The sequence below is a fragment of the Bombus vosnesenskii genome, unplaced genomic scaffold (genome assembly GCF_011952255.1).
Source record: "Bombus vosnesenskii isolate JDL3184/JDL3185 unplaced genomic scaffold, Bvos_JDL3184-5_v1.1 scf7180000013265, whole genome shotgun sequence".
Classification (NCBI taxonomy): domain Eukaryota; kingdom Metazoa; phylum Arthropoda; class Insecta; order Hymenoptera; family Apidae; genus Bombus; species Bombus vosnesenskii.
This window is the reverse complement of record NW_022882925.1, coordinates 3335514-3361111: the sequence shown is the minus strand read 5'-3', so window position 1 is coordinate 3361111 and position 25598 is coordinate 3335514. Positions and strand designations below refer to the sequence as shown.

Sequence of the window (25598 nt, the reverse complement as noted above, 5' to 3'; positions counted from 1 at the left end):
GTATTTATTTAAAAAGATAGAACACAGTGTGTCACTGAGCTGAGTGTCACTGCATCAATCAATCCCGCTACTTGATGCTTTAATGTTGAACCTCGGTATGTTGTGGTGGCTACTGTAACAGCCATTGAACCGTAGGCAAGGTGAAAAAAGGTATAATTACATAATTATGGGACCTTACGATTAAGAGAAAAACCAATCCGGTTTTATAAGCGCGCTATTAAGCAAGTTCCTTCGAGGTTGTCAACGGAACGATTATCAGAGTGACGGCGCAAGAACCCGATAACTATTAATGTAATAAATACGAGGAGGTGGACGAGAAAATATACTTCAATTAAATTACACGCTTTTCAACTTATTCTAACATTATTATTAAACATAAATTCCCAGATACAGGCTGTATGAAAAGGAATCCGTTAATCTCTTAAATAATTATATGACATTTCTTTCTTCGACGTGGTTCCTTTCTTTTTCTTTTTTTTTTAATAAATTTTCGTCGCTTATCGCATGTAAAGGCACGGATGATCGACTTTAGCGTAGCTTCGAGTATCGACCAGTGTCATTATTAGTACTTTATACTCGATTATCGTTCGTCTAGAATTCTTGTTAAGATATCACTTTACCACATATCGGATTCATCGATCGTTCGACCAAGAAGAGGAACAACACGATGGTTTCCCTGTACGACCACATTCAACCGGTAAGTATACGTGTGATGGCCTTAAGGTAGACAGGTGCAAAGCCAAGGAAATAGATATTACGACTGTCAAAGTATGACGTATCCACGAAGAAAGTTCGTTTCGAGACTATATACCGATTGCGTTTCTTCTTTCAGTTGTATGGGATCTTTTCCAGTACGAGTGGGATCTGCTTAATGGACGAGAGCTATCTCTGATCGTGTCACGTTAATTTCCTTAATTATACAGCTGAGACGCGTGTAACATGGTGCACCGGCCATTCCATCAGCTTTATACACCTTGTTGCAGACTACCTCTTCCGAGTCGTGAGAATTTCCTTGCCAAGAACACTTTTGTCACTTTCTACACGGTTCAGTTATTACGCAATCGCGTTATATTTCGCGAGAACTTTGTAAACTGCGGTAAAATCTTCGTTCTTTAAGACATTGGTTAAAAAACGAGGGGATTATCCAGATTTACATAATTAGTGGTATACTAAATTTCGCACGTTCACGGATAACAAGCAAAACAGCTGATTAATCCTTCATAATGTCGACAATATCGCGCGTTCCGTTATTCGTGACTGGCCAAAATACGGGAAGACAAAAAGATAGGTGCGAACGATAAATGGACGACATCGACTCACACCTTTTTTCGACCAACGAGACAGAAATTACGTCAATTACGTATTCGTCACGGTTGCGTATGTCAGTGCAAATTGTCAGAAATTTCTGGTTAAAGTTCAATTCCATTGCCTCATCGAGATAAGTATTTCTGTTGCATAAGCATAATGCGTATGTAACGTCGTTTATAAAGCACGACAATGCTGCATTTTTGCCCTGGAAATGATGTGAAGATTTAAAAAATTGCATACCATTTGATCATTTTACTTGACTCGAAATTGTAAAAAGTAGATCTTGAATTCAACTGGTTCGTAACTTGAAAATTCCCTAATATTAGTAACTGATAGATTATTCAGCAGCTGATGCACGAATAACAGCTTAGAAGATAGTTCGTATACGAATAACAGCTTCGTTATTCACCCACGGAAACATGTTCTTAAAATTCCGTCGCACGCCGCATTCTCTACGAAATAATGAAAACACGTGTTTTCCTTCATCGGAGGACTAACAAAGGTAATTATTCCTGGAGGAATTCCGCGTCCAGAACGTTACCCCGTGTTCCAAATTTTTTCCCGATGATTGGACAAACAGTCGTAAATCATTCTGTAGCTCGCACCTACGGGCTTCTAAAAAGAAAAAAACCAGACTATTCAAGATGAGGAGACGTCCTCGTCTAGACGGTGATTCTATAAACACCGTATATAAGCGCCATGTACGCCGGTTGAATGCATGCAAATGAGTATTAAAACGTTTTCTATGTAACCGCCTATGTATATGCGATCGTCGCCAATTTACCTTAGGGTAAACAAGAGTGAGAAAGAGAGAGTTCTCTCGTCCAACAATAGATGCATTATGTTAGCCGTCGTATTATGCATACCGTGCGGGGATATCGTGGTACGCACGTGTGTAAGCGTACTAGTGTACGTGCGCGAAATACACCGCGGCATTACGATTCTACGGCGCGAACACCGTGGATAGCCTTTGTTGGGCTCGTCTTAAAAATACACCAAGGCCCCCATTTGGATACTGGAGAAAATGAAAGCTCGTGCGTGAACGAGAGTGACGGTAAAAGATACGTAAGAAGCGAAACGTGACCGCAGACCACCCTATGCAACGTTGTTAAACCGATATCAGTATAAATTTCACGATACTTTCCACCGCTGTCCATAAAGTTCGAGACGGATGAAAGACATCGATGATAGTCTTCGATGTTCGTTTCCTTCGTTTAGATTCACGCGAGAATTGCGGTTTATCTTGCAGGTACTCGCAGCTCTACGATTCTAAGAGTGAGCTTTTATTCCGAGATAATGTATTCATAGGCGATCGGAAAGAGTTTCGCGCGAGGTGGAAAAAAGAAAGACTAGCGGGACAAAGAGGAATTCGTTCCAAGGAGAACGACTTCGCTATCGAAAACACGCTTTCCGTGAAGACGTCATGCGAACTTTTGGCCAGCAATGGGTGCATTATATTACATCCCGCATTATGCAGACCACGGTGTACGTAAGAATGCCTTCGGCGGACGCCGCATGAATACCAAGTGTTTCTTATTACCTGGTGTGTGGGCACACCCTAAAATTTAAGGCAATGGACGACACAAGAGCAAAAGAAAACGAAAGCCACCGTAACTTGGGACGTTTCTCTTTCGCGCGATATTTTTGGCCTGTGCCTACGTTGCGTAATTCACGCTCCGCATCTTCTTTTTACTGTGTCCTTTTTTTTTTTTATTACATCGGAAAGGATCGACGAACAAATCGAGGAAGTTAATTTCACTTAGGAAGCTACATCTGCTATCGTTTTTATTGTTACTCGAAAGACAATAACCGATGAAAGATAACGTCTTATATAACGGAGGCTAATTTAGAGAAGCTATACATCGAGGTACTACATTACGTATATATTTTACGAAAATATGTGCTGACAATATGGATAAACCGCACGAAGGAGGTAAATTACGAAATATGTATGTACATATAATTCCTATTCCTGTAGGCACCTACAGTAGCACCGACGATAAAGGCATCACGTTTCTGTCGTAATAAATTATCGTCTATTAGCATGCATGGTGTTACGTCGTAAATAAAGGGACGAATGGAATATAAAACGTTTAAGAGGATTACGCGTGCATGTTTTAAAAGATAAATATCTCTTGTCACCCAGATATTAACTAAACGCACTGCTGCAATTAAATCGAAGTCACGATTGTTGTAAATATAAAAGTTATTTCGCGCGACATAAATCGCGATTCGTTTCGCCTTCACTGTGTCAAAATACTTACTTCGTCACATCTATGCGAAATTTAATTATTTCATCGATGATTGCTGTTCAAAGAAAAGCGAAATTTGGGTTAAGAAAGTGAATGATTGTTCCTTTGTTGAAATACGAAGAAACGGGATTTGATATCGCGCGAAAAAATAAGACTTCCTTGGTTTCCATTAAGTAGGAAGCAGTTACGCATTCTCTGTTACGTGAAACGGAAGCATCGTGGGGTATCGTGGGTTCGGTGGCCGGTCGAGGCTTCTTCGACGCGGTTGATATTCCCCCACGTGGAAGAAGAAGAAGAAAAACAGGGGGAGAACCAGGCTGGTTTATAAGAAACGTACTGTATAAATTTTACGAACCCTTTTTCTTTTTCTGACGAGATAATTATGTGCTTCTAAGCGAACTGTAATCTCGAACGTTAATACGAGACACCCTTCATTAGGCCTTATCATAAAATGCAAACGCTTCTTTGCATAATCTTTAAATAATGATCTAGGAGTTCGTCCAAGTATCATCGCTTTCTAACATTCTGTAAGAAAAATGTAAAAGGCTGTAGTACTTTATCGATGATCTGTAAGATATTTTTGCAATCGACACTGAGTTTCCAAATGAGCAAATTTGAGATGTAAATAAACAAAGCCGGGATGCAAACAAACAATTCAGCGTACAGATATGCATCCCAGAAAATAGAAAAATTAATCTGCAATGCGAATAAAGAAATCCTGGATGTAAGTAAACAAACGTAGATAAATAAATTAAAAATTTAGACAAATCGGTAGGGGGGATTTGTTTATTAATGTGGTAACATTCTGACGAACCGGTTTCGTGAATATTTGGCAAATACGAAATTCAGCGCACAGTATCCTTCATTCTAGTGAAAAGATTCGTTCCGTGAATACAAAGAAGTTCGGTTTTATGAATGGACCAAGGAATCCTTTCAGTGACCGCTATCCGAAAGGCAGGTCCTTTAAACGAGTAATGATTGACGAAAGAAACCGACGACGCGGAATATCAATGAAAACGAAGCCTGATTCGCATAGTAAGAGCCAAGACACGCGAGCCTTTGTAGAATGATGAAGAATTCTCTTTTAAAGTTTCCGATATCAGCGTTTCACAAGAGAAAAAAGACGTCTCGTGCTCAGGGTGCACTGGTTATCTCGAACAATTTGTTTCAAATCGCAAAGCTCTTATTTAATTAGAGCAATGCGAACGTCTAATTAAACGCCCGGTCTCAACAGTTAATAGGTGATAATAACTCGTTATGCCCCGGCAATTCTTTTCTTTCTTTCTCGCTCCGCCGAGTATACGTACACTCTAATAACACGTTTGTTTCATTGACGGCCCGTTTCAAGGCACACGCGAATCCTTAAACCCTGCTGATCCCACAACGATAAAGATAAGAGACCGTTCTCGATGAAAGTACGTTGCGGCAATGGAAAACTTGGCGGATGGAAAGCAAAAATTCCATTCGACTGCTTGCCATTAGTTTCGTACCAATGATTACAAAGTCAATTATTCCGGCATAGCACGGAATAGAATCCTCCGACTTATCTAACCCGTGGATTTGAACAAGAACGTGGAAAAATTCCAACTGTTCGTTAACCCAAATCCAAAGACCGACTATTACCGAGATTACGGATATTCTGTAAATTCTTACATTTTCGATACGGTTATCCCGAGAACCGTGAACATTCTACGAATTTCACGCCGATATTACAAAAACGAAGGTTGTTCCTTCGCTGTAGATGATTCTTAACATCGTGTGTCCGTTTCTTCGCCCCAGATAACACGTACGTTTAGCCTTGTAACGAAGTAGAAAAGAAAGATAACCTGGCCGATAACGTAATCGATCTTGACGGCCAATTATTACGATCGGTTTCAAAATAAATCGATTCCGCCAGCCGAGTCGTCGGCGGGCAACCTGGGATCACGGTAAAAACGTCTGTTAAACGGTCTAATAAGATCCCGACAAATGATACGAAGGTTCGATCTTGGAAATCGAGGATGCGCCTCATCCAGATCGATTTGCGCATTGAGCACGGCAACCCAGCCGCTGTACAGTTATCCGTAATATCGGCATTCGTTTATCCGTGGCCGCTACTTACATTACGGGTTATCTGCTCGCCTCTGCGGTAAGAAGCTTGACCATATTATAAGTCATCCAGCGAATGTGGGACACGCTCGCGTCGTCCATATGGCCGTTGAGGTATGGTACCGTTCGTGTAACATCCGCGATCACGCGTGTCCACGGATCGGTGACAGGACAAACCGGTGAAAATTGTCACACCAAGTTTGATTCGGGAATTCGCGTAACAGGTTGTCGAGCTTGTCGACGAAGTTACCCGCGAGACTCGAGATTTCTCTTTAGACGAGACTAGGAGAAAATGTTGGAATATCTGGCTCGAGATAAAGTCTTCTTTCTTATCTTCAATGAGAAGTCACCGTGTCTTAGGATCGAAGACATAGATCGTACTGGATCAGCACTTGGAAAACCATCCTTTCTCTTCTTACAAGGAGACATTGTCAAAGGTCTAGGTCCGATCTGGATGAAATTTTGTAGGTTTGGGGAAGAGCCAAGAATGGTAGATACGTATATTTTCTTAGCTGTGCTAACTTAAGTTTAAGGGGTGAAAACATCCTCCGAAATTTGAGCCGTTAATACTCTGCAAAGGATATCTCTTCCGTGTCTTACTGCGAAAAGTTTTCAATCTCTTTGGCAGATAACGTAGTACCGAGAACAATCTAACTTATAACATTCGCTCAAACCTCCGCTCAAACCAATACCTAAATCTCTACAAAGCAGATCGAATATTTACAGTCAAACAAGGAAAGAATATTCTTTGTAGGATAGAGAGATACGTTAACTTGGAAAAACTTCGCTAAATTCTTCTATAGTGCATAATATCACAGGATAGTTCGCTGTTTTCCAAAAAAAAAAAAAGTGTAACACGATAAAATGATCACACGCAGTATGTGGTAACTTTAATTTTAGAACGGCTGCAGGGCAGCGCTCGCAAATTGCCGCAGTCGCGTGGTTAAACGCAAGGAAAAGGAGATTCGATGTTATCCTTCGCGCATCCTTTTTACGAGGGCTCCTGGACGCGTCTGGCATTCTTGCCTCTCTGTCCTTTTACACTCGTCGGGTTGTGATTAGAATCATTCTCATCTATGCACAACGCTTCTTGCCGCGCCGCTTCGAATATCCGTTGGCTGGAAATTGTGCGGCGATGCACACGGTGAAATTGCGCTTAATAAGGGTAAACGAGCACGTCGATCGGACAAGAATTAGTTCGAGAATATTGCCTGGACGATTCCTGCGTTTTCGCCTTTTCCTGCCACGTTTCTCCGCCACCTAAACTATAATACGTCCCTTGGATTATTCGTAATCTCGTTCGATCCAAGTTCAGCGATTAATGGGTGGTCTAGAACATAAACTACGAAGCCGGAAGCCAGTCGAGATTGAATTCTGCCCACGAAAAATAAAGTCGCGAATGAAAAGCTGGCGCTAATGGATTGACCAGTGCTACGCGAGTGTGATCCAATCTCGCTCAATCTGATACGAATCTAGATAAGGAAGAGAGCATTGAAATTGTAACACTAGACGAGATATGGTGTACCTATCGCTTTACTGAATCTTCTATCTTGCGAACTGATACAGATCGTGGAAAAATCAGTGGTTTTGTTAAGTCTTCTATTAACTTCGCTCGCCTTCTACTCCATAGAGATGACGGTACTATGGTAGATGTATAGGTAGCTTTTGATTGACTTGTTAATTTAATAATTTGTGAAAGACAGAAATTTATAATAAAAGTACAACAGTTAATAAATTATACACTGTCAGGATGGAACGACGGCTGAATGAAGCAACGACAGCGTTCGCGTGTTTCCTTGCTAGTTGTTCTATGTGAGACTCGCGACGTCGCAGCTTGAGGTCATTTATTACTCCCATTACGTATTAGGAATTTCGACTAGGCAGTGATGTAACGGTACGACGATTGAGAAACAAAATTTCTATGATTTATCTTCGCTATACAACCTCGTTAATAGGCACAGAATTAAATCTAATTAATCTACGTCTTTTAAATTTGTCAATCCACGCTTCTCTAACGACAATAGTAACCAGAGTTGTAACTTCGTTACAATTTATAGATGTTACAACGGCGCATTTTTAAAGATTTCAATGAATTTCAATACAGTACAAGGTTCGTTACCTTTCGTTACGTGTTGTAGCTTCGTTACAATTTATAGATGTTACAACGGCGCATTTTTAAAGATTTCAATGAATTTCGATAAAGTACAAGGTTCGTTACCTTTCGTTACGTGTCTTTTTACCGTCTTTCGCTTTGATTTCTTTGGCAGGAAGTTTAATGCTTCGCCCCGTAATTGCAGCGTTAAACTTTATTTTCGAAGGAAGTAGGACTCGTTGTATTTGCTTTCTGATGGCAATCAAAAACGGCGAAGCTTTGAGACTATCGATGCAGCCAATTACAGACGCGTGTCTAGCGGCTGTGATTACACGCGCTATGAATGAATAGCAACGTACACGCTTCGGGCACTTCGAGACAAACATCGTCGATCTTGCGCCGAGGTATAGCATGAGCCACCGACGTTCATGAACAAATCTTAGCATTTACGTCCGATCTTTAATCACGTTGGCGCCTAACGGGGACGAGACTATCATTTAGCCCTTCGTTGAACGCGATACCAGGAGGAGCTTGATTCGCGTTAATCCTGCTGTGATCACCGTGTTGTCTTAGAAACACGGAGGAAACCCGTTTCTTTGTTGCTCCTATCCGCGGCGAGGTAATATCGCAAAAAGCTACCACATCACAGGAAACCGAGCGAATAACTTTTTCTTTAATGATTTACACAGAGATGAGAAATGACGGATGGATGGTTTTCGCGGCTCGTCCACGCACATGGTTAATTCAATCTTCGGACGAAATGAAATACGGCTATCGAAGGTAGTTAACAGTCGAGACAAACGTAAGAAACGCAAAAAGGAAAATCATCTTTCGCGCGTGCAAATTTCCAGGAAGTAGAGATATTTAATTCATTAGACGCAGATACTTAATTCGTTAACGCAGAAATTACCAAGATGGTCAAAGCGATCAATCTGTAATTTTTCACAGGAATTTTTGAACATTCGAATAAATTTGAGCGAAGTATATAGATAAAACGCAGTTTTTTCTCTTACATTATGTATCTTTATTTTAATCGACTGTAGCGCAATGTTGGTAAAAATCAACACAGTATAAATATTTTATTTAATCGTGACTAATTGCATACAACACAGTTAAGCGTTTAATTCGGATATGAGCGATTCCATGAAAGTGCGTGATCGAGGTTTATTTTGCTTCTTAAGGAGAAAAGTTTAACGACCGTCGGCTAATCGGCAGCCAAATCGGGAAGGAATTTTTACGAGTTTCGGGGAAGGGGGACTCAGCCACATCGAAACGCTTCTCTTAAAAATACGTATAAAAAGTAACTGTAAATCCGGCCCCGTTCGAGCCGTCCTTCCTGTTCAATTAGTACCAAGTATTTTCGTGGTGTTCTTGTCGTTAGTTCCAGCGAGAGAGCGTAAATCCAGCCGTACGAACGTTTATTCTAATTGTTCACGGACAATCAAGCGCACGTGCTTCCGGGTGTCATGTCGTGCGCCATCGTTCGAAAGTGAAGTTTTTCGCGCCTGCACTCGACTCGCAACAACGATTCCCAAATGAATCTCTTCGACGAGCTATCGTGTCAGGAAAAAGTTCCGTGAGCTTAATAACTATGCCTGATAATTAACAACGTTGTTATTAATTGTAAACGTCCTGGCATTTTCACGAGAGCACGAAAGCAACTTTCAGATACGCAAAGTAGAATAACTGTTTAAATTTCGCTCAATTTGCAATTATAATTAGGCGTCTGATTAATTTAGGAAGTCGGCGAAGATTTAGTAACTGTTATGGAATTCCAAGAAACTGTAGAACTGTACAGTTGTGTTGGAATTTTTCAAGAAAAGGAGATTGATCGTCGTGGCAGAATGTTGAACTTTTACTAAAATACTCCTCTCCTTCCCTCCGTGTCAATTCTAAATATTTTGCGGCCTTTGATTTAGTGTTATTCATTGAAGCATATGAACCCATAGAACATCGAGCAGATCATGTACATAACTAAAGTTCACATGATAGAAGTTGATTGATTCCCTGCCCATATGTATGATTTTTCGTTGATACAATAAGAGTTCAGATAAATGAAGTTTATATAAACAAAATTCTACTTCAATTAGAACATAGTTGAAGCTTCATTGCAACAAGTATAGTTCAAATAGTATCTCTGTATACGTAGATAACATAGTGGAAGAAAGTGGGGAAAGAATTGTTCGTTAATAAACAATTAAGTCGAGCAGGTAATATATGTCTACCAACCTTGGAAACGCTAGCCTCAGGTCAGCTCTGAGCTTGTTCAGAAGCTCGCTGACCGAAGTGAATTGTCTCAAGGTCATCTCGCCGCTTCCGGAAGCGTAACCGGAACTCGAACTGGTTGTCGACGGCAGGGTACCATGCGAGTCTTGAACGCTTCCTAATGGACGCCTTCCCCATCGTCTGAGGGCGATCGCGTAGTCCTCGGCGTTGTACGTAGGTGGTCTTAATCGCTCCTGCAAAGAAAATCGCAAGGCTTTAGACATAATTGCTCGTCCGTCTGGCTCTGTATCGGGGCGAAAGCCAGCATAATTGAACAAAGACAGTAGCCTCGAGTCCGCTTTATCCTTTTACGAGCTCGCCGTGTTTTATTTCATCGAGCGTCGTACAAACATTCGCCGTAATTAAACGCCGGTGATTGAACTACCATCGCTTTCGCAATAACGTAGTAACGAAGTAACGATAAACGTTTCCAAGCAGAAAATACGAGCGCGGAAGATCGAATATCGAATAATGTTTCTATTTGTACAGAGAGGGAATCGAGGAATCGTGGAAATTATAGCCGCCACGAATGAAATATTCATGCGAGGGAGTGGAAGCCGGGTTGAAGTTAATTTCACAGCGCTTCAAACCATAAATCGATAAGATTATAGTGATTATCGCCTCGTGGCCCATAGGTTACGCAGCCGTGGGGACCGATCCCTCGTTGAAATGCGGGATCGATCGTGGAAATTAATTTACCGCCTCTGACTCACGGAGTCACCACAAGTGCCTAGAGCCGCTTCTAAATTACGCCTCTAAGATAATTAAAACCCGTATTCCCTTCCTAAGTTGCTTCATCGCACGCCTTCGGACGTATTTCGGTCCAGTAGCACAGAATCGAGAACTCAGGTACGATTCATCGACCGATTTGCTTCGAAGGTCGACTCAGCCGCTTCCTAAACGACGATCTAGGGATACGAATACTATTTAACACCGAACAAAACCGCTTGCTCGATTGTGGTTTTCTACGCGCGGTTAATTGGCCGGTTTTAAACGTGAAACCGAGTTTCTATCTCGTGGTTAGCCGCCATTTGCCCGCGAAAAATGAAGCAGAGCCGCATCCTAATGATCCAACGACCCTCTTTCCGCGGAAGATTTCGAGCTGCACCTGGAATACAGAATTTATTTAGACGTAATAGACGATGTTCCAGGTCGTCGACGGTCGCGATCAATCATACGCTCGTTCGTTACTGAAATCGACGGAGGACGCCGATGGACCATCATCGTTTGATGAATACGGGGCTCGCTGGTAACGATGTATCCTTTGAAAAACGATAAAGTAATTAGAGTTCCTTTCCGGGATGCGCGATGCCGCGCGGACATGCACGTAAATCGTCTAACGACGATCATGATTGAGTAGAGGTGTGCATAGATCAATCATGGCTCATGTTTTTTTCGTCCGGATGAACACGAAACGGGATCTCACGAGAAGGAGATCGTTAGGGTAGGAAAGGGTTTACTCGTAAGCGTAGCAATTATGCGAGTAATTAGATATCTCGACGAAAAAGAGCGGTAGGTTACTCTGAATACTTGATGGCCTTAGAAGGATTCATGCGAAACAAAACAAACTCACGTACATAACCTACATACCTGCACGAGGACGTCACGCTTTCCTGATTCACGTAAGTGCTCGATGAGTACTCGCTTGTCAATGCGTTCGTGTCGTTTACTCGGTAGTAATCCACTATTTCGAGGAGAAGGAAAGAAATTCGTCGCTCGTAGAGAATGGAGAACGGCAAAGTTCGTGAACAGAGAATCTCCTTTATACTTGATCCAATTTCAAACTGGCGCGTATGCACCGCGTTTTTCTCAATTAGAGTGAAGACTTCGAACGTTGGTAAAAGTCGCGACTTTCACGAACATTCGAGTACAGTTTCCAATGGGTGTCTAGGCGAGGAACGCTCGACTCGTCTCGTTAATCATCCTATTGTGATGACGTAAATCTCTCATTAGCGGCACCACGTTATTTCTTTTTTTGCAATATTAAGAAAAGAGAGACAACGAGGTCTCTCGATAATTAAGGTCAGGAGTCAGTCGTAACACGAATGGAACACGTCTCGGGAATAAGATACTTTTTTACGCAACCTTCCCTCTCTTCGCCGTAGATTTCTTGAAAGATAAAAAAAAGTCGCATCGCCTTGGATTATCTTCGTTAATCACGTGCCACGCATTTGTACGGGGCACAAAAATAAGGATTTAACTTGAGTGTAAATATGTGCACCTCGAAGGGGTTAACGCGATGCACCGTGGCCTCTCCTCGATATTAATCATATTATCCGTGACTTATTACCTCCCTCGCAGTTTCACGACGCGTATAAATGCCGGCGGAGCCATTACGAACTGCAGAATTCAATGCATCCGAGGTTGGCGCATGTTAATGCATGCCTGGGTATTAAAAGCGTGGCTCGGCTAAGTATAAAGTGAATGATCGGCCCGACGATTCGGAGGCGAGCGCTAATAATCAAACGGTTGACAGGACGACAGCTTGACAAAACCGCGTTTTATAAACGAGCAGGCTGGATGGTATGCGATGCCCGCCATTCATCAGCGAAACTACGCGAACGTTTATATTTATGAAACTGTTCGCCTAGTAGATTGTTCCATTTATTTTGAACGGAAATCGCATTCGCATTATAAATCAGCATTCCATGTTTCAAGAGATGCAAACGGGAGAGATACAAATTCGAAGAAGGAAATACTTTTGAACATCAACGCAAGAGGATCTATTGGAAACAAAATTAAATCCGATTAAGTTCGGTAATCTTTCTTTCTCGTCGATTTCCCCGATCGTACATCTTCTCCCTTTAGTTGATCCATAATTGTAGCGAAAAATAGTGTACAGGAACCTCAATGTATGCATAATATAGCTATTTGCACTTACTGGTTACGACAAATAGATTGGAAGTGCACGGATTATGATAGAAAACAAGCTGTTTCCACGGGCTTAACGACTCATAATTTCCTTCCTTTAACACATTTCTGGGTCGTTTATCGAACGCCAGTTCTCACAGCGTCGTAAACACAAAACGACCGACAAGCGAAATATACGCCTACCTACTTATAGGTACTGTATTTACTGACCGAACGTTGAACGATAAATCGATAACGTTAATCAAAAGCATCCTGTTCATATTCTAATATGCGTCGTATCATCGTCCAGGTTAAACGATTAGATCTTCGTCTTCGTCAGGCTAATCCTTTCGATTCAAGACACACTGACATACCTTTTCCGGTTGTGGGCCCCACGGCTTTACCACCAGCAACTCCTCCTCCGCGTTCGGAGCCATGTCCGTCTCGCTGAAACACATAAAAAGAACGAATTTTATTTTTAGACCTATGTCAAGATAGATATCTTCGTTTTTAAGTCTATCCCGAGACAGGCAGATCTTGGTACGAGCAACACGAGGAAGGGATTAATGATCTTTAAGATGGTTTGAATTGCTCATTTTAATCGTTTGCCTTCCATACGAAATAAAGCGTTTGGAATTATTAAAAATTGGTATCCGAAATAATTTGGAAATTAGAAGGAGATTAAATTTGCATTGAAATAAAATCTTCGATGCAAGAGATATAATTCCTTATATTGGAACAATTAGTCATTTACCGAGTACATTAAATTATATGGATCGAATCACAGATTCGCGAGAGTGAAACTTCGATCAAATAAAAATCTGCGAAGCGTGAAATACAAAACCAGTTTGTTACAATCGCTTTTGTTCCTTTCCTTCTTCATTCGATTCGTTGCACATTTTCTTAACAATATTCCAGTGCAACCCTGAAAGAGATAAGCTATCCTTTTCGTCAACGTTACGGTTAATTGGCAATTGATATTCTGTATCAGGTGTGCCATGCGTTATATGGAACGACTCGAGAGAATCTTATTTGCGGAATTCTTAAACGGTACCTCGCTCATTCGTTCCGCCGCGACGGAGACGAAGGCATGCAGAGGCTTCGTCGTTTCAATCACACTCGTATCGCGTCCGGCCTAAACTTCAGTTCCGCTAGATCATGCCGGATTACACGGTTCACGGCTGCCGCCGATGCAATTTATTATAGGAAGTCGTCCCGGCCATTACGAGGAATTCTTATCTATCCCGGTCCGATCCATCCGTCCTGAACGAGCAACTCGCTTAAGCAGTGCCAATTAGCCTAACGAATTTACAATAACAATTATTGTTAATTAATGGCTTTCGCACCTCATTAAGGGTTCACGAGCTGATTAGACTTGCATTAAATCGTACACGACGTTGCCATGGAATAATCATGTTGTTCCGGAGGGTAGCTTGCGAATTAGCCTAATACACTGTCACGCGTCCCTTGAGTTTGCTAATCAACCTTCTATGTTGGTAGCTTTAACCATTCAATATTCATCTAACCTGTGTTTGTTAAGTAGCAAGGCTCCTTTTCACGGAAATATTCAGATGGAACTCGTAGATTACAAGGTCATAATGAAATTTTTAATTGATAAATTAACCATTTTCTGAGATATGCAAGAATCTCCTGGGTTCTATCCTCTGATCAAATATTACTAAGATCGTACTGTATGGAGAATATCTCAAACATACGAATCACACGTTCTGCATTTAGTACAACTGTTACGTAAAATTTAGATTCGTACTACGTATAATTGGGAATTTGACACTGGAACAGCACAAGTACTATCTTTGCTCTTTGTAATGTAACGCAATGTGATTTTGTTCGTAGATGTAAAACTTTCGTTCAATACGCGTGTTTATCTGTGACACCGTGTCGAATCCATCAGATATAAGCGGTCAGACGCGTGTCTCCTTCGAGGATCGGTGTCACAGCTCCGTAAGGTACTTACTTAGGGATAATCTCTATATAAGTATGAAAAATAAATGTCCCACCGGTTACTGTCTCTATATACTGTAATATCATATCAACCGAATCTCTTCGATTCGTCGTCACATCGCTGCGCGACAGCGTTGCAACGTACGAGCGAATAATCATCGATAATGGGCCCTCGTGTCGACAGGTGAACGGTAAAAATCGAACGACCAAAATATGCCTCTTTGTCAGTCACCACGGACGTTACTTGTTGCGCTCAAGCAGTACGAACATACTAATTTCAACGTAAACGTCTCTCTTTCGACACGATGAAGCAACAAACCTTGGACACCCTAGAATTTTCTCCGAAAATAAACTCGTCGGAGCTATTGATCGCGGGCTGGTTAATCGTCGGTGGTTGAAATTTAATAGATTGAAGTATTTATGGTCGGGCCCAGAGTGGCGATAACATCTAACACGCGCAGCCTGTTATTCAGATAATCTTTTACCTGGACGAAAGCGTGGATCGTCGTTTCACGGTCGGGTGCGACGTAATGCAACGCGATTCCGCTTGGAAAAGGTGCGCGATACAGGGACACAGACCGCGCGGATGCTTCGTTTTGTGGGTTAGCCACGATAATAATAGGAGTCACGATCTTCTGTGTATTTGTATGTGTGTGTGGCACGGTCACGAAGCGGTGTACGATCGTGTATCGAGTGATCGAAAGCGGGCCGGTTGCTACTCCTTCTTCATCATGCTGGATCAGAAATATCCTGGTGATGTTAGTCGAGAGATCGTCCTGACCTTATGGGTTGCCTGAAATCGTGCCGATTCAGGTAATTTCATCCATAAGTATGGCTATCAATGATAATGACTTGGAAGTATTATAATACTTATAATCCGGCCGGTTGAAATTGGTTTTCAGTGGTTGGATCATCGGTGCGAACGTTTGTCGCGTTTCTGAAATTGTTAAACGCTTTCTTAACAGCTTCAGCGTGTGTCGGACGCACGACTTTGCTGTCAAATGCATTGTCTGAATATATTACATATTGTAGGTGTATTGATTATGCCCGTATTCGTCGTGGTTCTGCATCGAGTGAAAAGTTGATCTTCATAATAAAAATTTATAACATTATGTTTACGACTATTTTAGAGAGATGCTTCGGATGAAGATTAGATCATTGAATTAGTTACATATATATATTTGTTTTTCGAGATCGAAACCATTCTTGTGCAATAAGTAATAAAACGTGTTCTTTAACGATAGCAGCGTCGTGTGCTTAAAACTCTTTAAACTCGCAGTTTCTTCGTCCCTTTCCTTAGCCAGGTTTATCGCGCCGCTATATAGAGCATCTTAAGAGAATTAACAATCTCTGGTTTAATATTTTAATGCGCGATAATTATCGCGAAACACCAATTAAATCGCACGACGCTTAATTGAATCCTGCGCTCGCGCCATATTCGCCGACCTGTCGTTGTACACGTGTTAACGTAATAACCGCGTAACTATAATTGTGAACAGGAGGATATCCAGGGTATATCAGCGGAAAATACGAGTTCACCAAACTTGGAAGTGGTTAGGATATGCGATTCTACGATTGCTTTCATTATCAACAGTTTATGGTGCGGTCCTCGATTCCTGTTACGTGTTAAACAGGATTAATTTATTTCTCGAATTAATTGACAGGGAGTAAAATACCGAGATTTACCTTCACAATCGGCAACCATCGCCGAGGATAATTTCAGATTCCGTACCGTCAATCGATCAGAAGAAAACTCCGTAGACGATGAACCTGTCTAAATCAAATTAATCGCGCGGCAGTCTTTATTACTTTCATTAAATAACATTCAGCCGTTCCTTTTACGATCCGAATACCAAAGATCGACAACCTTCCTGCTCTAATTTCTGTTCGCTTATAAAGTTATTTTCTTCTGGTAAACCAAAGAAGAATTCGTGCGTTGAAAAGCCAATTTCACTGTAGTCGCAATAATTCGAAAGATTAGATGAAACGACCTAATCTTTACTTTAGCGTGTCTTTCACTCTCAACGAATGATCAAAGAAACATCAAAGTCATACGAAGATGCAGCTTCGAGATCTAATAAAAATTCCTGCAGGTTACAAGTGCCGTCCTGGCGAATCGCAGATTTGATTTCCAGAGGCTGTGCAGCGTCAGCAGCAAGTGCTGTCAACGAATCGCGGCGGATCCAATCCGGCCGTGCTCATCACCATTAATCTTGAAAAACGTTGTTTCACCGGGGCTCCGTACGGTCACGGGCGATTCTTCGCGTGTCAAAGGGGGCCGCCTCGCGGAAACGTCAGCCCCGTGCATACGGAACGCGCGGTTGCGAACGCGTGCTCGTCAGCTCGGCGATCTTGAGCGGTGGTGTACGAGCATAACGTAGTAGCCGAGGTAGCTACGGAGTAGATAGATACTTACTCGAGGAGGACAGCCGAGGCATTGACCCGCGCGCGAGCGGTTAGACACGCATACGCACGCACTTTTGCACGCTTCTCGCTTGCGCGAGTCAGCTTCTCTGTGCGCTTGCTACGCAGTCACGGTGTCCTTTAAGGAATTCCAGCTTTCCGCCGGGTATTCCCCGGCGCGGCGACGTAAGAAAATTGGAGAAAGTAGCGAATCATGGCGACACGAAATTGCGAGACGATTCGCCATGGTGCACACAGAGAGGTTCAATGGCACGTAGCTCGAACAGGGCCAAGTTCATCGGTGATATCAACCGATTCTACTTTAGCGAGCCAGCGGTGTGTCCCTGATGAGGCGAACGTGTTTCTGGAACGCAGGCTTGGAAATCGGGTCGGCGACGTGGAACAGTTGCAACAATCGAATCATCGCCGATGTGCGAGTGTTTCTTTCGCGCGTAACAGTAAAACGCGATTGATTTAACCGATGATGCAGCCTGATTTATAATGACCCTTCGTTAGAGAGACTCTGCACTTTGTCAGACTTTTTCCTCTCGTTTCAGCAACGTCGATAAAATAAACTGTCCGGGGAAGGAAACGTTCCTGGTAATTGTCCGACCGCTTAAAATGTCGCCGTGGTGCAATTTGCACCGCAGCGTTCCTTCCAGCAGGCATTCCTAGCATTTTAATTCCTCGAAAATTGCGAACACCGACTGGATCGGCCCGTTATTGCGAAGACTCGTCGGCCACAACGCCATGGCTGGCTCGCCGTGTACACGAGAGGATGATGGTCGCGTGCACCATGCGAGAGCGCACGTTCCGCCCGTGAATAGGTAATGCAATTCTCGAGGAGGCGCCATGACTCGTTCGAGTCGGTGTCCTCGTTGGCTTTTGCCGTGGATCTGCACCGCGAAAAATCCACCGATCGTCGATCCAGCGTCGTTGATCTTCGAGCAGGCCATTAGCGGGATATGCGAGAACATGGAATTTCTTCCTTTCCTACGTAAAGTTCTGTCTTTATGATGGTATACGTTTCTTTCCGAATCGATTGTACTCCGATCATCCAGATAAAACACTCAATCTGATACGTTCTCGATTATGCCTCTCTTCGTTTCTTGTCTCTCCTTTTTCTAGGAATTCTACACCCTTGATTTGCCGAGTTCTTTCATTTTCTCTCACTTAGTAGTTCCACTACTTGAACAATATTTTAGTCACATATCGGCATCAATGTTAGTACTCAATTCTATTCTCTAATTAAATACTCGAATCATCGTGAAATTTTTCTCCGTTCCCTAAATATAAAAAGAGCAAAGTTTCTTACGAGCACAAAGATCAGAATTAGAACATTCGACAGAATTTACTCAATTCACCATCTTTCTTAATTCCAAAAAGCTCCTCTGTTCTACTTAAAATAAAAATTCCTGTCGACTACAATTTAAAAAAGTAATAACTCCGTCTATATTCTTTGGAGACAGAAAGCTGCTCGATTCTACTTTAAACGAGTTCCTGGAAATCACGATCCGGGAATGTAATAATTCCATCTATATTCTTTCAATGTTTACGCGTGGGTAATTGATTTGTTTTATCAGTCAATATTTCTCTGGAGAGAAATAAGATAAAGGAGTGGTCCGTACAAGAAGTAGTTCTCCCTCGCAATTACTTGGCGAAATGAAATCCATTCGGCGCACGGTGTTTCCTCGGGCTATTACGACGAAGGTCGCACGAACTGGGGAAGTACAGTTGAATCCATAGAGCCGAGCACATTGTAAGCATCACGGTACTCGTAATGCTTCCCGTCGGCTGTTTGCTCGAGGTATCGGTTATCTCGGGCCAGGAAGGATGAAGAGAGAGAATGCTGGAGGAGGCCGCGCGCGATCGGCAAAAGAGGCGCCACGACTCGATGCGGTTACCTTTATCCGCTTCGAATCCTCCGGAAAAATCACGTCGATCGAGACTTCGGATCGTCGATCTTGACGACCATTAGCGGACTACACGAGAGAGTCCAGAGAAATTTTTTCCGTATGGCACCACGATTCTCCTCTAGACGGTGGAATGCTAACCGACGCCCGGAAGTATAGTCGATCTTCCATAGCTGATCTTCCAGCGACCGAGAAAGAAGTCAATTCGCATTCCCGACGAATTCCCTGTTGGAAAAACATTGTTGGATATTTTCAAAGGTGCTCTGCAAGTTTGTCTAACGTAAAACAGACCACGTATAAGTATACCGTGTTGCGTAACACATCTTCCTCTTTCCTCTATTTTCTTTTTTTTTTTCTTCCGACCATAGACAATCTTCGTGAGAGGCAATTCGCAGTCAATTAATGGACCCCATTGAATGCTAATGTGGCGTTAATAACCAAGAAGGATGTGTCGAAATACCCGGGAATCCGTTCCTATCGCAGTCACGATGTCTGAAGAACGATGTTTAAACGCTCAAGATCGGTTTCGGTATTGAAACCGTGATATAATCCTAGTCACGGGGCATTCGAACACTCTTCGAGGTTATGAAACGTGACTACGTTGAATGATGCGGTCCGCTGGCGTTTTTGTATCGCTTTTAACGGGACTGTGACCAGAGGATCGATTGTAAAGAAAGAACGAAAAATAGCGAGTGAAAACTGGGAAAGAACACGGGGAATAATTACCGTTTTAAAAAGAAGTCGTAATATGAGTCGAAGAATCGGGGGTACGTGAGACTTTTCCGTCAAGGAACAGAAACGAAACGTTCGTTACTTGGAACACTGTAATTGCTGAAATTAAGTAAACTGTAAATACAACTACGGGAGTTACATTCTCCGGGGATACGAAAATGGCGCGTAGAAGTGTTCGCCGCTCGGTAAGAAAAGAACAAGATCCTTAGCTGATGATAATTAGCCCGGCAACTACTCTCTTTGGCATAAAAGGCTAATCTACGATTAACCTAGCCATTTTTTCTGGTCATAACATAATGCTCGCATTGCAGCTCTGGTAATTGTTCGCCATTTTTTAATTCCCGCTATCTGCAAATTTAGATCTCGCGGTAGCTGCATTTAACCACCGGTTTGCGCGTCTATCCGTAATTTCCACTTTCTAAAAGTTCGCAGCCCGTCTGTCCAATACACAAACGAGCAAATATTATCTCATAAGAATAGGTAGCGCGTTCGTCTTTTCCTAATTCTACCTTCCTTTAGAATCTAAGCTCTGAAATTCCATAAAATTTCAGAGGAATTGCGTTTCAAATATTCCAGATACCTTTCTCAATTCCATATTTCTTTAGAATCTAATCTACAAAATTCCAAATTCCTTTAGAACCTAAACGTCATATAAACGCGCTTCGATCGCACTGGCATTCTAAATACCTTTCTCGCTTCGATCTTCTTTGGAACCTAATCTCTATAATTTCATAAAATTCCTAAGAAACAATCGCGTCTCGATGTCCCGATGTTGATATTCTAAACTCGGACGGCCGTATGTCTCAATAAAACGTTTATTGCAAACAATATGTTGCCGAGAGTCCTCCGATGACCGCTTTTCGCGAGGCTGTCACGCGTGACGACGAGCTTGGTGGGAAAAAATTCTCTCGATGACCTCGATACGGAATGAGCGCGAAGGATGTTCCAGGACGCGTGCACCAGGATCTCGGATGGTTGTATTGATTACAGTATTCCGCGACTCGCTACCGTGGTCGAGACACGAGGCAAAGAATTGAAAAAACGAGAGAAAAGAAAGCAGAGGTAAAGGACGATGGGTGGAAACGAAAGAGAAGAGAAGCTACCGCCGCCGCCGCCGCCGCCGCCGCGGTTCAGGATAATAAATGTGAGATTGGATCTCGCTGGTCATCTCATTGGCTTCGACTCGCTCGAGCGAGCAATGATCGAGATTATTTGAATATCGTCCGGTAAATACTCGCTCGGCCAACTGAAAATGACGACCGTAAACACATAGTTGACGATTATAAGCAAGCAAGTCGGACCTCCTCGGGGATCACGTTGGAAACTACGAAGAAAAGTAGCGCAACTATGTGTTTATTTCTCATGATTTTCTTCTTGTTTTCCCAAGGAAAAGTTTCGAGCAACTTCAACGGGGATTATCTATTCCGGATGGAATCGAAAGTGCGCACGAACAGCGAAATTACCTTGGCGAATGTCGATCGAGATATTCGATCGATGCTGGTATCGCTGCTTGTAACGATGTCTGAAGCGCGACAAGATTTTTGCGTTCCAGATTCGAGCGTGTCTGACCAGTCACGGCCGTGTCTACTGAATTTATCGTCACAGCTTGTGAAACTGAAAATAACAGAGGCGTTCCTCGCTTTCCAAAATTTCTCCCGTCTATAATTAACGATGCATTGTCCAGTTTATACATCTTGTATGTTTTTTTCTTTGATTTTTTGTTGAACTGGAAGTTGGTTCGAACGAAATTCCGCCACTTGAGACACGATTGTAGCTGGACCGGGAAGGTAACACTTTCCTCGTCGGTGATTTTCATACGCGCGTGCGTAGACCCGGCTGATTGTTAGCTGTTATCGCATTAAACATGACGAGCGAGAGTCTGCGCAACGGGAAATGATACGTTGTTCGTCTACGTGCAACAAAGACAAGAGAAGAATTACGACTCCGCTAAGGCTAGACCGTGGATCGTCTAAACATAGAGACCGTGCGCTAACTGCATTTTTACCATGGTAATATCAACGAGTCAACGATGAATCCGCGTAAACGCTGCCCTCGTCCCGATAAATTATACATTCAAAAATACCCGGCCGTGCCTGCTTTTAAATATTTTTAGTCCGTTAACCCTGAACTGGACACGCAAATATCCAACCTCGGTGTTACGTTTCGAAGAAAAATGTCGAAAGAAATTCTAAATGGGAAGATTGTGTTTAGTGTTTGCAACGGTCTGTGAGCAGAGATATAGAAGACATCGTGATAAAAGTCTGTAATAGAAGACAACTGGTCGAGGGTGTGTCTCGTTGGCAATACAAATCTAACGTGTGCTATGAATCATAAGCGCAGTAAAAGCGTGCAAATAACCATGTCAATGATCTCACTTACGTGCCGACAAGACGCGTTTAATAATTCGATAGCGTTAAAAATTAGACCGTAATTTATAACTGTAATTTCGCAAATGAGAGAAGTCTAATAGAATCAAGCTCGTTGTTCGAGTGTTTCCTGTAAAATTTCGTGGTAAAATCTCGGCCCGTAAAGTGTCTGGGCATTGTCTAAGGCTTGATTTACAATTGTGATTTGGCCACGTGAGATCGTGGCTGGCCAAATATTATACAGCGCTCCTTAAGTGGGTTGTTCGCGTTCCAGCCCCAGTCACGCTCAAAAAGCTGAATAACATTTGAATGAATTGTATCCGTAGCGTGACCGGTTGCTGGTTGCCAATTAAGTCGATTTCCAGACACGAACTCTGCCAGAAATTTCAATAGAATGTTCATCCGACTAGTCGATTAATTCTTCGAATTTCGAAAAATTGCTTTCACACGCATGTTTCAATACCCATAGAACACTGTCGATAAAAGAATTACACGAATACATGTAAATACCGATGGAAGGAATTACCGAGCAGAATAAAGCGTATCGATGTCTACTCGAACGATCTGAAACCTCTGACGATCTTGAAAACTATTTTCCATCGTTTTCCTAGAACTGGTAGACTGTAATCCGTTCGCGACGTGAATGATTCGTGTCCTGATGCTAGCCGTTGTATCCACAGGAAATTGAAGTCATTAATGCTCGACCAAGAGACGAGATACGCCCATTGGTCGTCGCTTCTTTCCACACGAACACGCCACTTTCTACCCGAGGGGCCGAAATGCTTTCCACTGGAATCGCCAGGCGGAAGGCGTTACTATTTTTCTTTTTTCTTTTCAAAGATATCGTCGATCAAGGAGGATGGTCCAATAGAGGGATTATCGTTATTAACCCATTAAGATGCGTGAAACTAGTGCTTTCTACCCTGTCGTGTGTCTCCGATCGCGTTTCATGGCAGTTTCTAACGGAAGGCCGTATCTGTTTTCCACAAAAAGATATCGACCACATGGATAATTATTTTTTCCCCGCGGTGAAACGACGAACCGACGCTTCGTTTTACGCCAGGACGATTTGCAAGACAACTTGCAGCTCCGAAAGGGGAAGTGGTCGTTTTACTTTTGTGACGAACCAGCAGTGCGCAACGCGTTCGTCGTTGTCCTCGCGATTCCTCGCCTTAAGAAGGAACTAATAAATACGAGACTCGGCTCCTAAGTGAAATCTTCACGTTCCTCCTGTATATGTGTAACGTTTCATATCTTTTTCGTATCGCGTATCATTCATTAACGTCAATTAAATTCTATTTCAACGACGCGATGTTTTTACCGATGTCGGTGAACGCGAAGAAAATGGCACTGCTCCTCGTGTTATTTCTATCCAATGGAATCTTCTATTCAGTGTTTGCACAACGTGTTTTCGTCCATTTCTGTGATCGATAATGCAATTTCTCTAGCAATCGATACATACAGCGATTACAAATATTATTTGCGAATACTCTTATTTTCTAACGAACCGTTTTCTACGAGATTCTACATTTTATCTTTATAGGATCAAATGTCTGTAATCATATGAAAGTATTACTAAATTTAATATACTTTGATCTAATTAATTAGTATGTAAACGCTATAATAAATATTTACAATGTTGTACAAATACTTTCCGTAGCGTCTGTTCAAATATATAATATACTAGATATCTGTATGTATTATCATTAATAATTATTATCGATGCCATTAATTATTATTATCCGGTTATCTCAACCAGTTATGCAATTAGCTGAATAATGACGCGTGTGTATATTTAATGCACACACGCTGTTTTCATAATTATTTTAACTCTTATTAGTTCCTTTTATTGTCCAAATAATTCTCAAACAGGGTATATCGACGCTAAATTCTTTCAATATCCATTGAACATCCTTATGTATATTTTGCGTCGATTTCCAAGAAACCGGTCTGAAATACACGTTTCCCGCTACCAGGTTTAGATACGCACACGCGTGTTCGCCTATCCGCGTCTATCCGCCGATGCTTTCGATTTTATACAAAGCTTGGCAGTCTAGTTGAAACCCTAGAAAAGACGAAAACCATTTCGACGTTAATCCTTATTCGGTCTTCAATACGTAGCATTAAAGGCAACTCATATCGAGGAGATTAAAGAAAAACCCTCAGAGTAAAAAAATGTATAATTTTTAGTAAGAAAAGACGAAGAAAATAACTCAATCCCTAGGCATACAAAATCTTCCATGCAACATTCACTTCTATGATAATTGATTAATACAAAAACTTCAGAGTAAAACATATCGATAAGAAAAAGAACGGAAAAAGTAACTCAATCCTATGCCATTCAAAACCGTTGATACCACATTGGCCCCTTGTTGATTGGCTCTTAACAATATGCAGCGATACGTAGCTCGTATTGAAGAGATTAATGCAAAATCTCCTGTCTAGAAAATGTCATTACCATCGAAGAGAAAAATTAAAAAAGAATAGTTGAATCCCCTCGCGTGTCAGTGTTTCCACGACGTTAGTAGAACGGTTCGGCAAGTAAGTGGTGGTTGGCGAGAGACATCGCTCGATCGGACTGAGCCATTGGGCCCGTCGCGTCGTTGCCTGGCAGCTAGTGTCCATTGTGAGGTCGTGTGCCGTTATGAATCTCTAGTTATAAAACGGATCCTTCGTCTGCCGAGGTCCCATCTTTCCCTCTCGCCGTGAAACGCATAACTGTATCCTTTACACGGGCACACGTGCACCACTGTGTCGTCTGGCGAACGGAAGAAGATCGAAAAAGAGAAGAACAAATAAGAACAGTACGAACCTAAAGTGACGTTTGACACTCGGGACCAAGAGAAATCTAATTTACAGCACCTTATAAAACGTTCCCCGGGTTTCGTATCGCTGTTGCACCGTTACGTGCTTCGATTCCTTGCGTTTTGCCGCGGCGAACGTTTGTTCCCGCGGCGACCTGTCCACGGCTCGCGCTTCTTGCGCGATTATACTTGCTTGCATGGAAGAAATCTGAGAGAAGACGTGAGTCGAGAAGTTCGTTGAAAATTTTAAAGAAGTTCTTGACTCTGCGTGACAGAGATCATAGATGGATATAACGATTAGGTATGATGCCTTTTGATATATTTTCGTTGCTTTTACGCGGGGCGATGTTGATAAATAGGAGGTCACGTTGGTAATTAATTTTCGAGGTTTAAAGTTTCGTTAAAAAACCCGTCCCTTGAAATAAAGAACAGTATCATTGGCTCGTAAGTAAATGCTATATATCTTCTCTTACGTATACTTGAAAAATGGAATGGTCTTAACTGAGAACATTTCATAACTTCCACGTTCTAATTTTCTATCAGTTAGAGGCAAATGCATAGAG

General features: G+C 42.2%; 1 protein-coding gene across 5 annotated transcripts in view; it reads right to left on the bottom strand.

Moving 5' to 3' along the window:
- LOC117243330 overlaps positions 1–25598 on the bottom strand; it is a 48483-nt gene that overhangs the window by 5545 nt on the left and 17340 nt on the right. For 2 of the 5 annotated variants that reach the window (XM_033510698.1, XM_033510699.1), the window contains exons 2-3: positions 13230–13302; positions 9970–10199 (exon numbers count right to left, since the gene is read on the bottom strand). In XM_033510698.1, the coding sequence (XP_033366589.1) occupies positions 9970–10199; positions 13230–13302 (303 nt within the window). Of the gene's footprint in view, positions 1–620; positions 1290–9969; positions 10200–13229; positions 13303–13909; positions 14155–14201; positions 14328–25598 lie in introns of those variants that run through there. The other 3 variants (XM_033510701.1, XM_033510700.1, XM_033510702.1) reach the window with 3 other exon arrangements.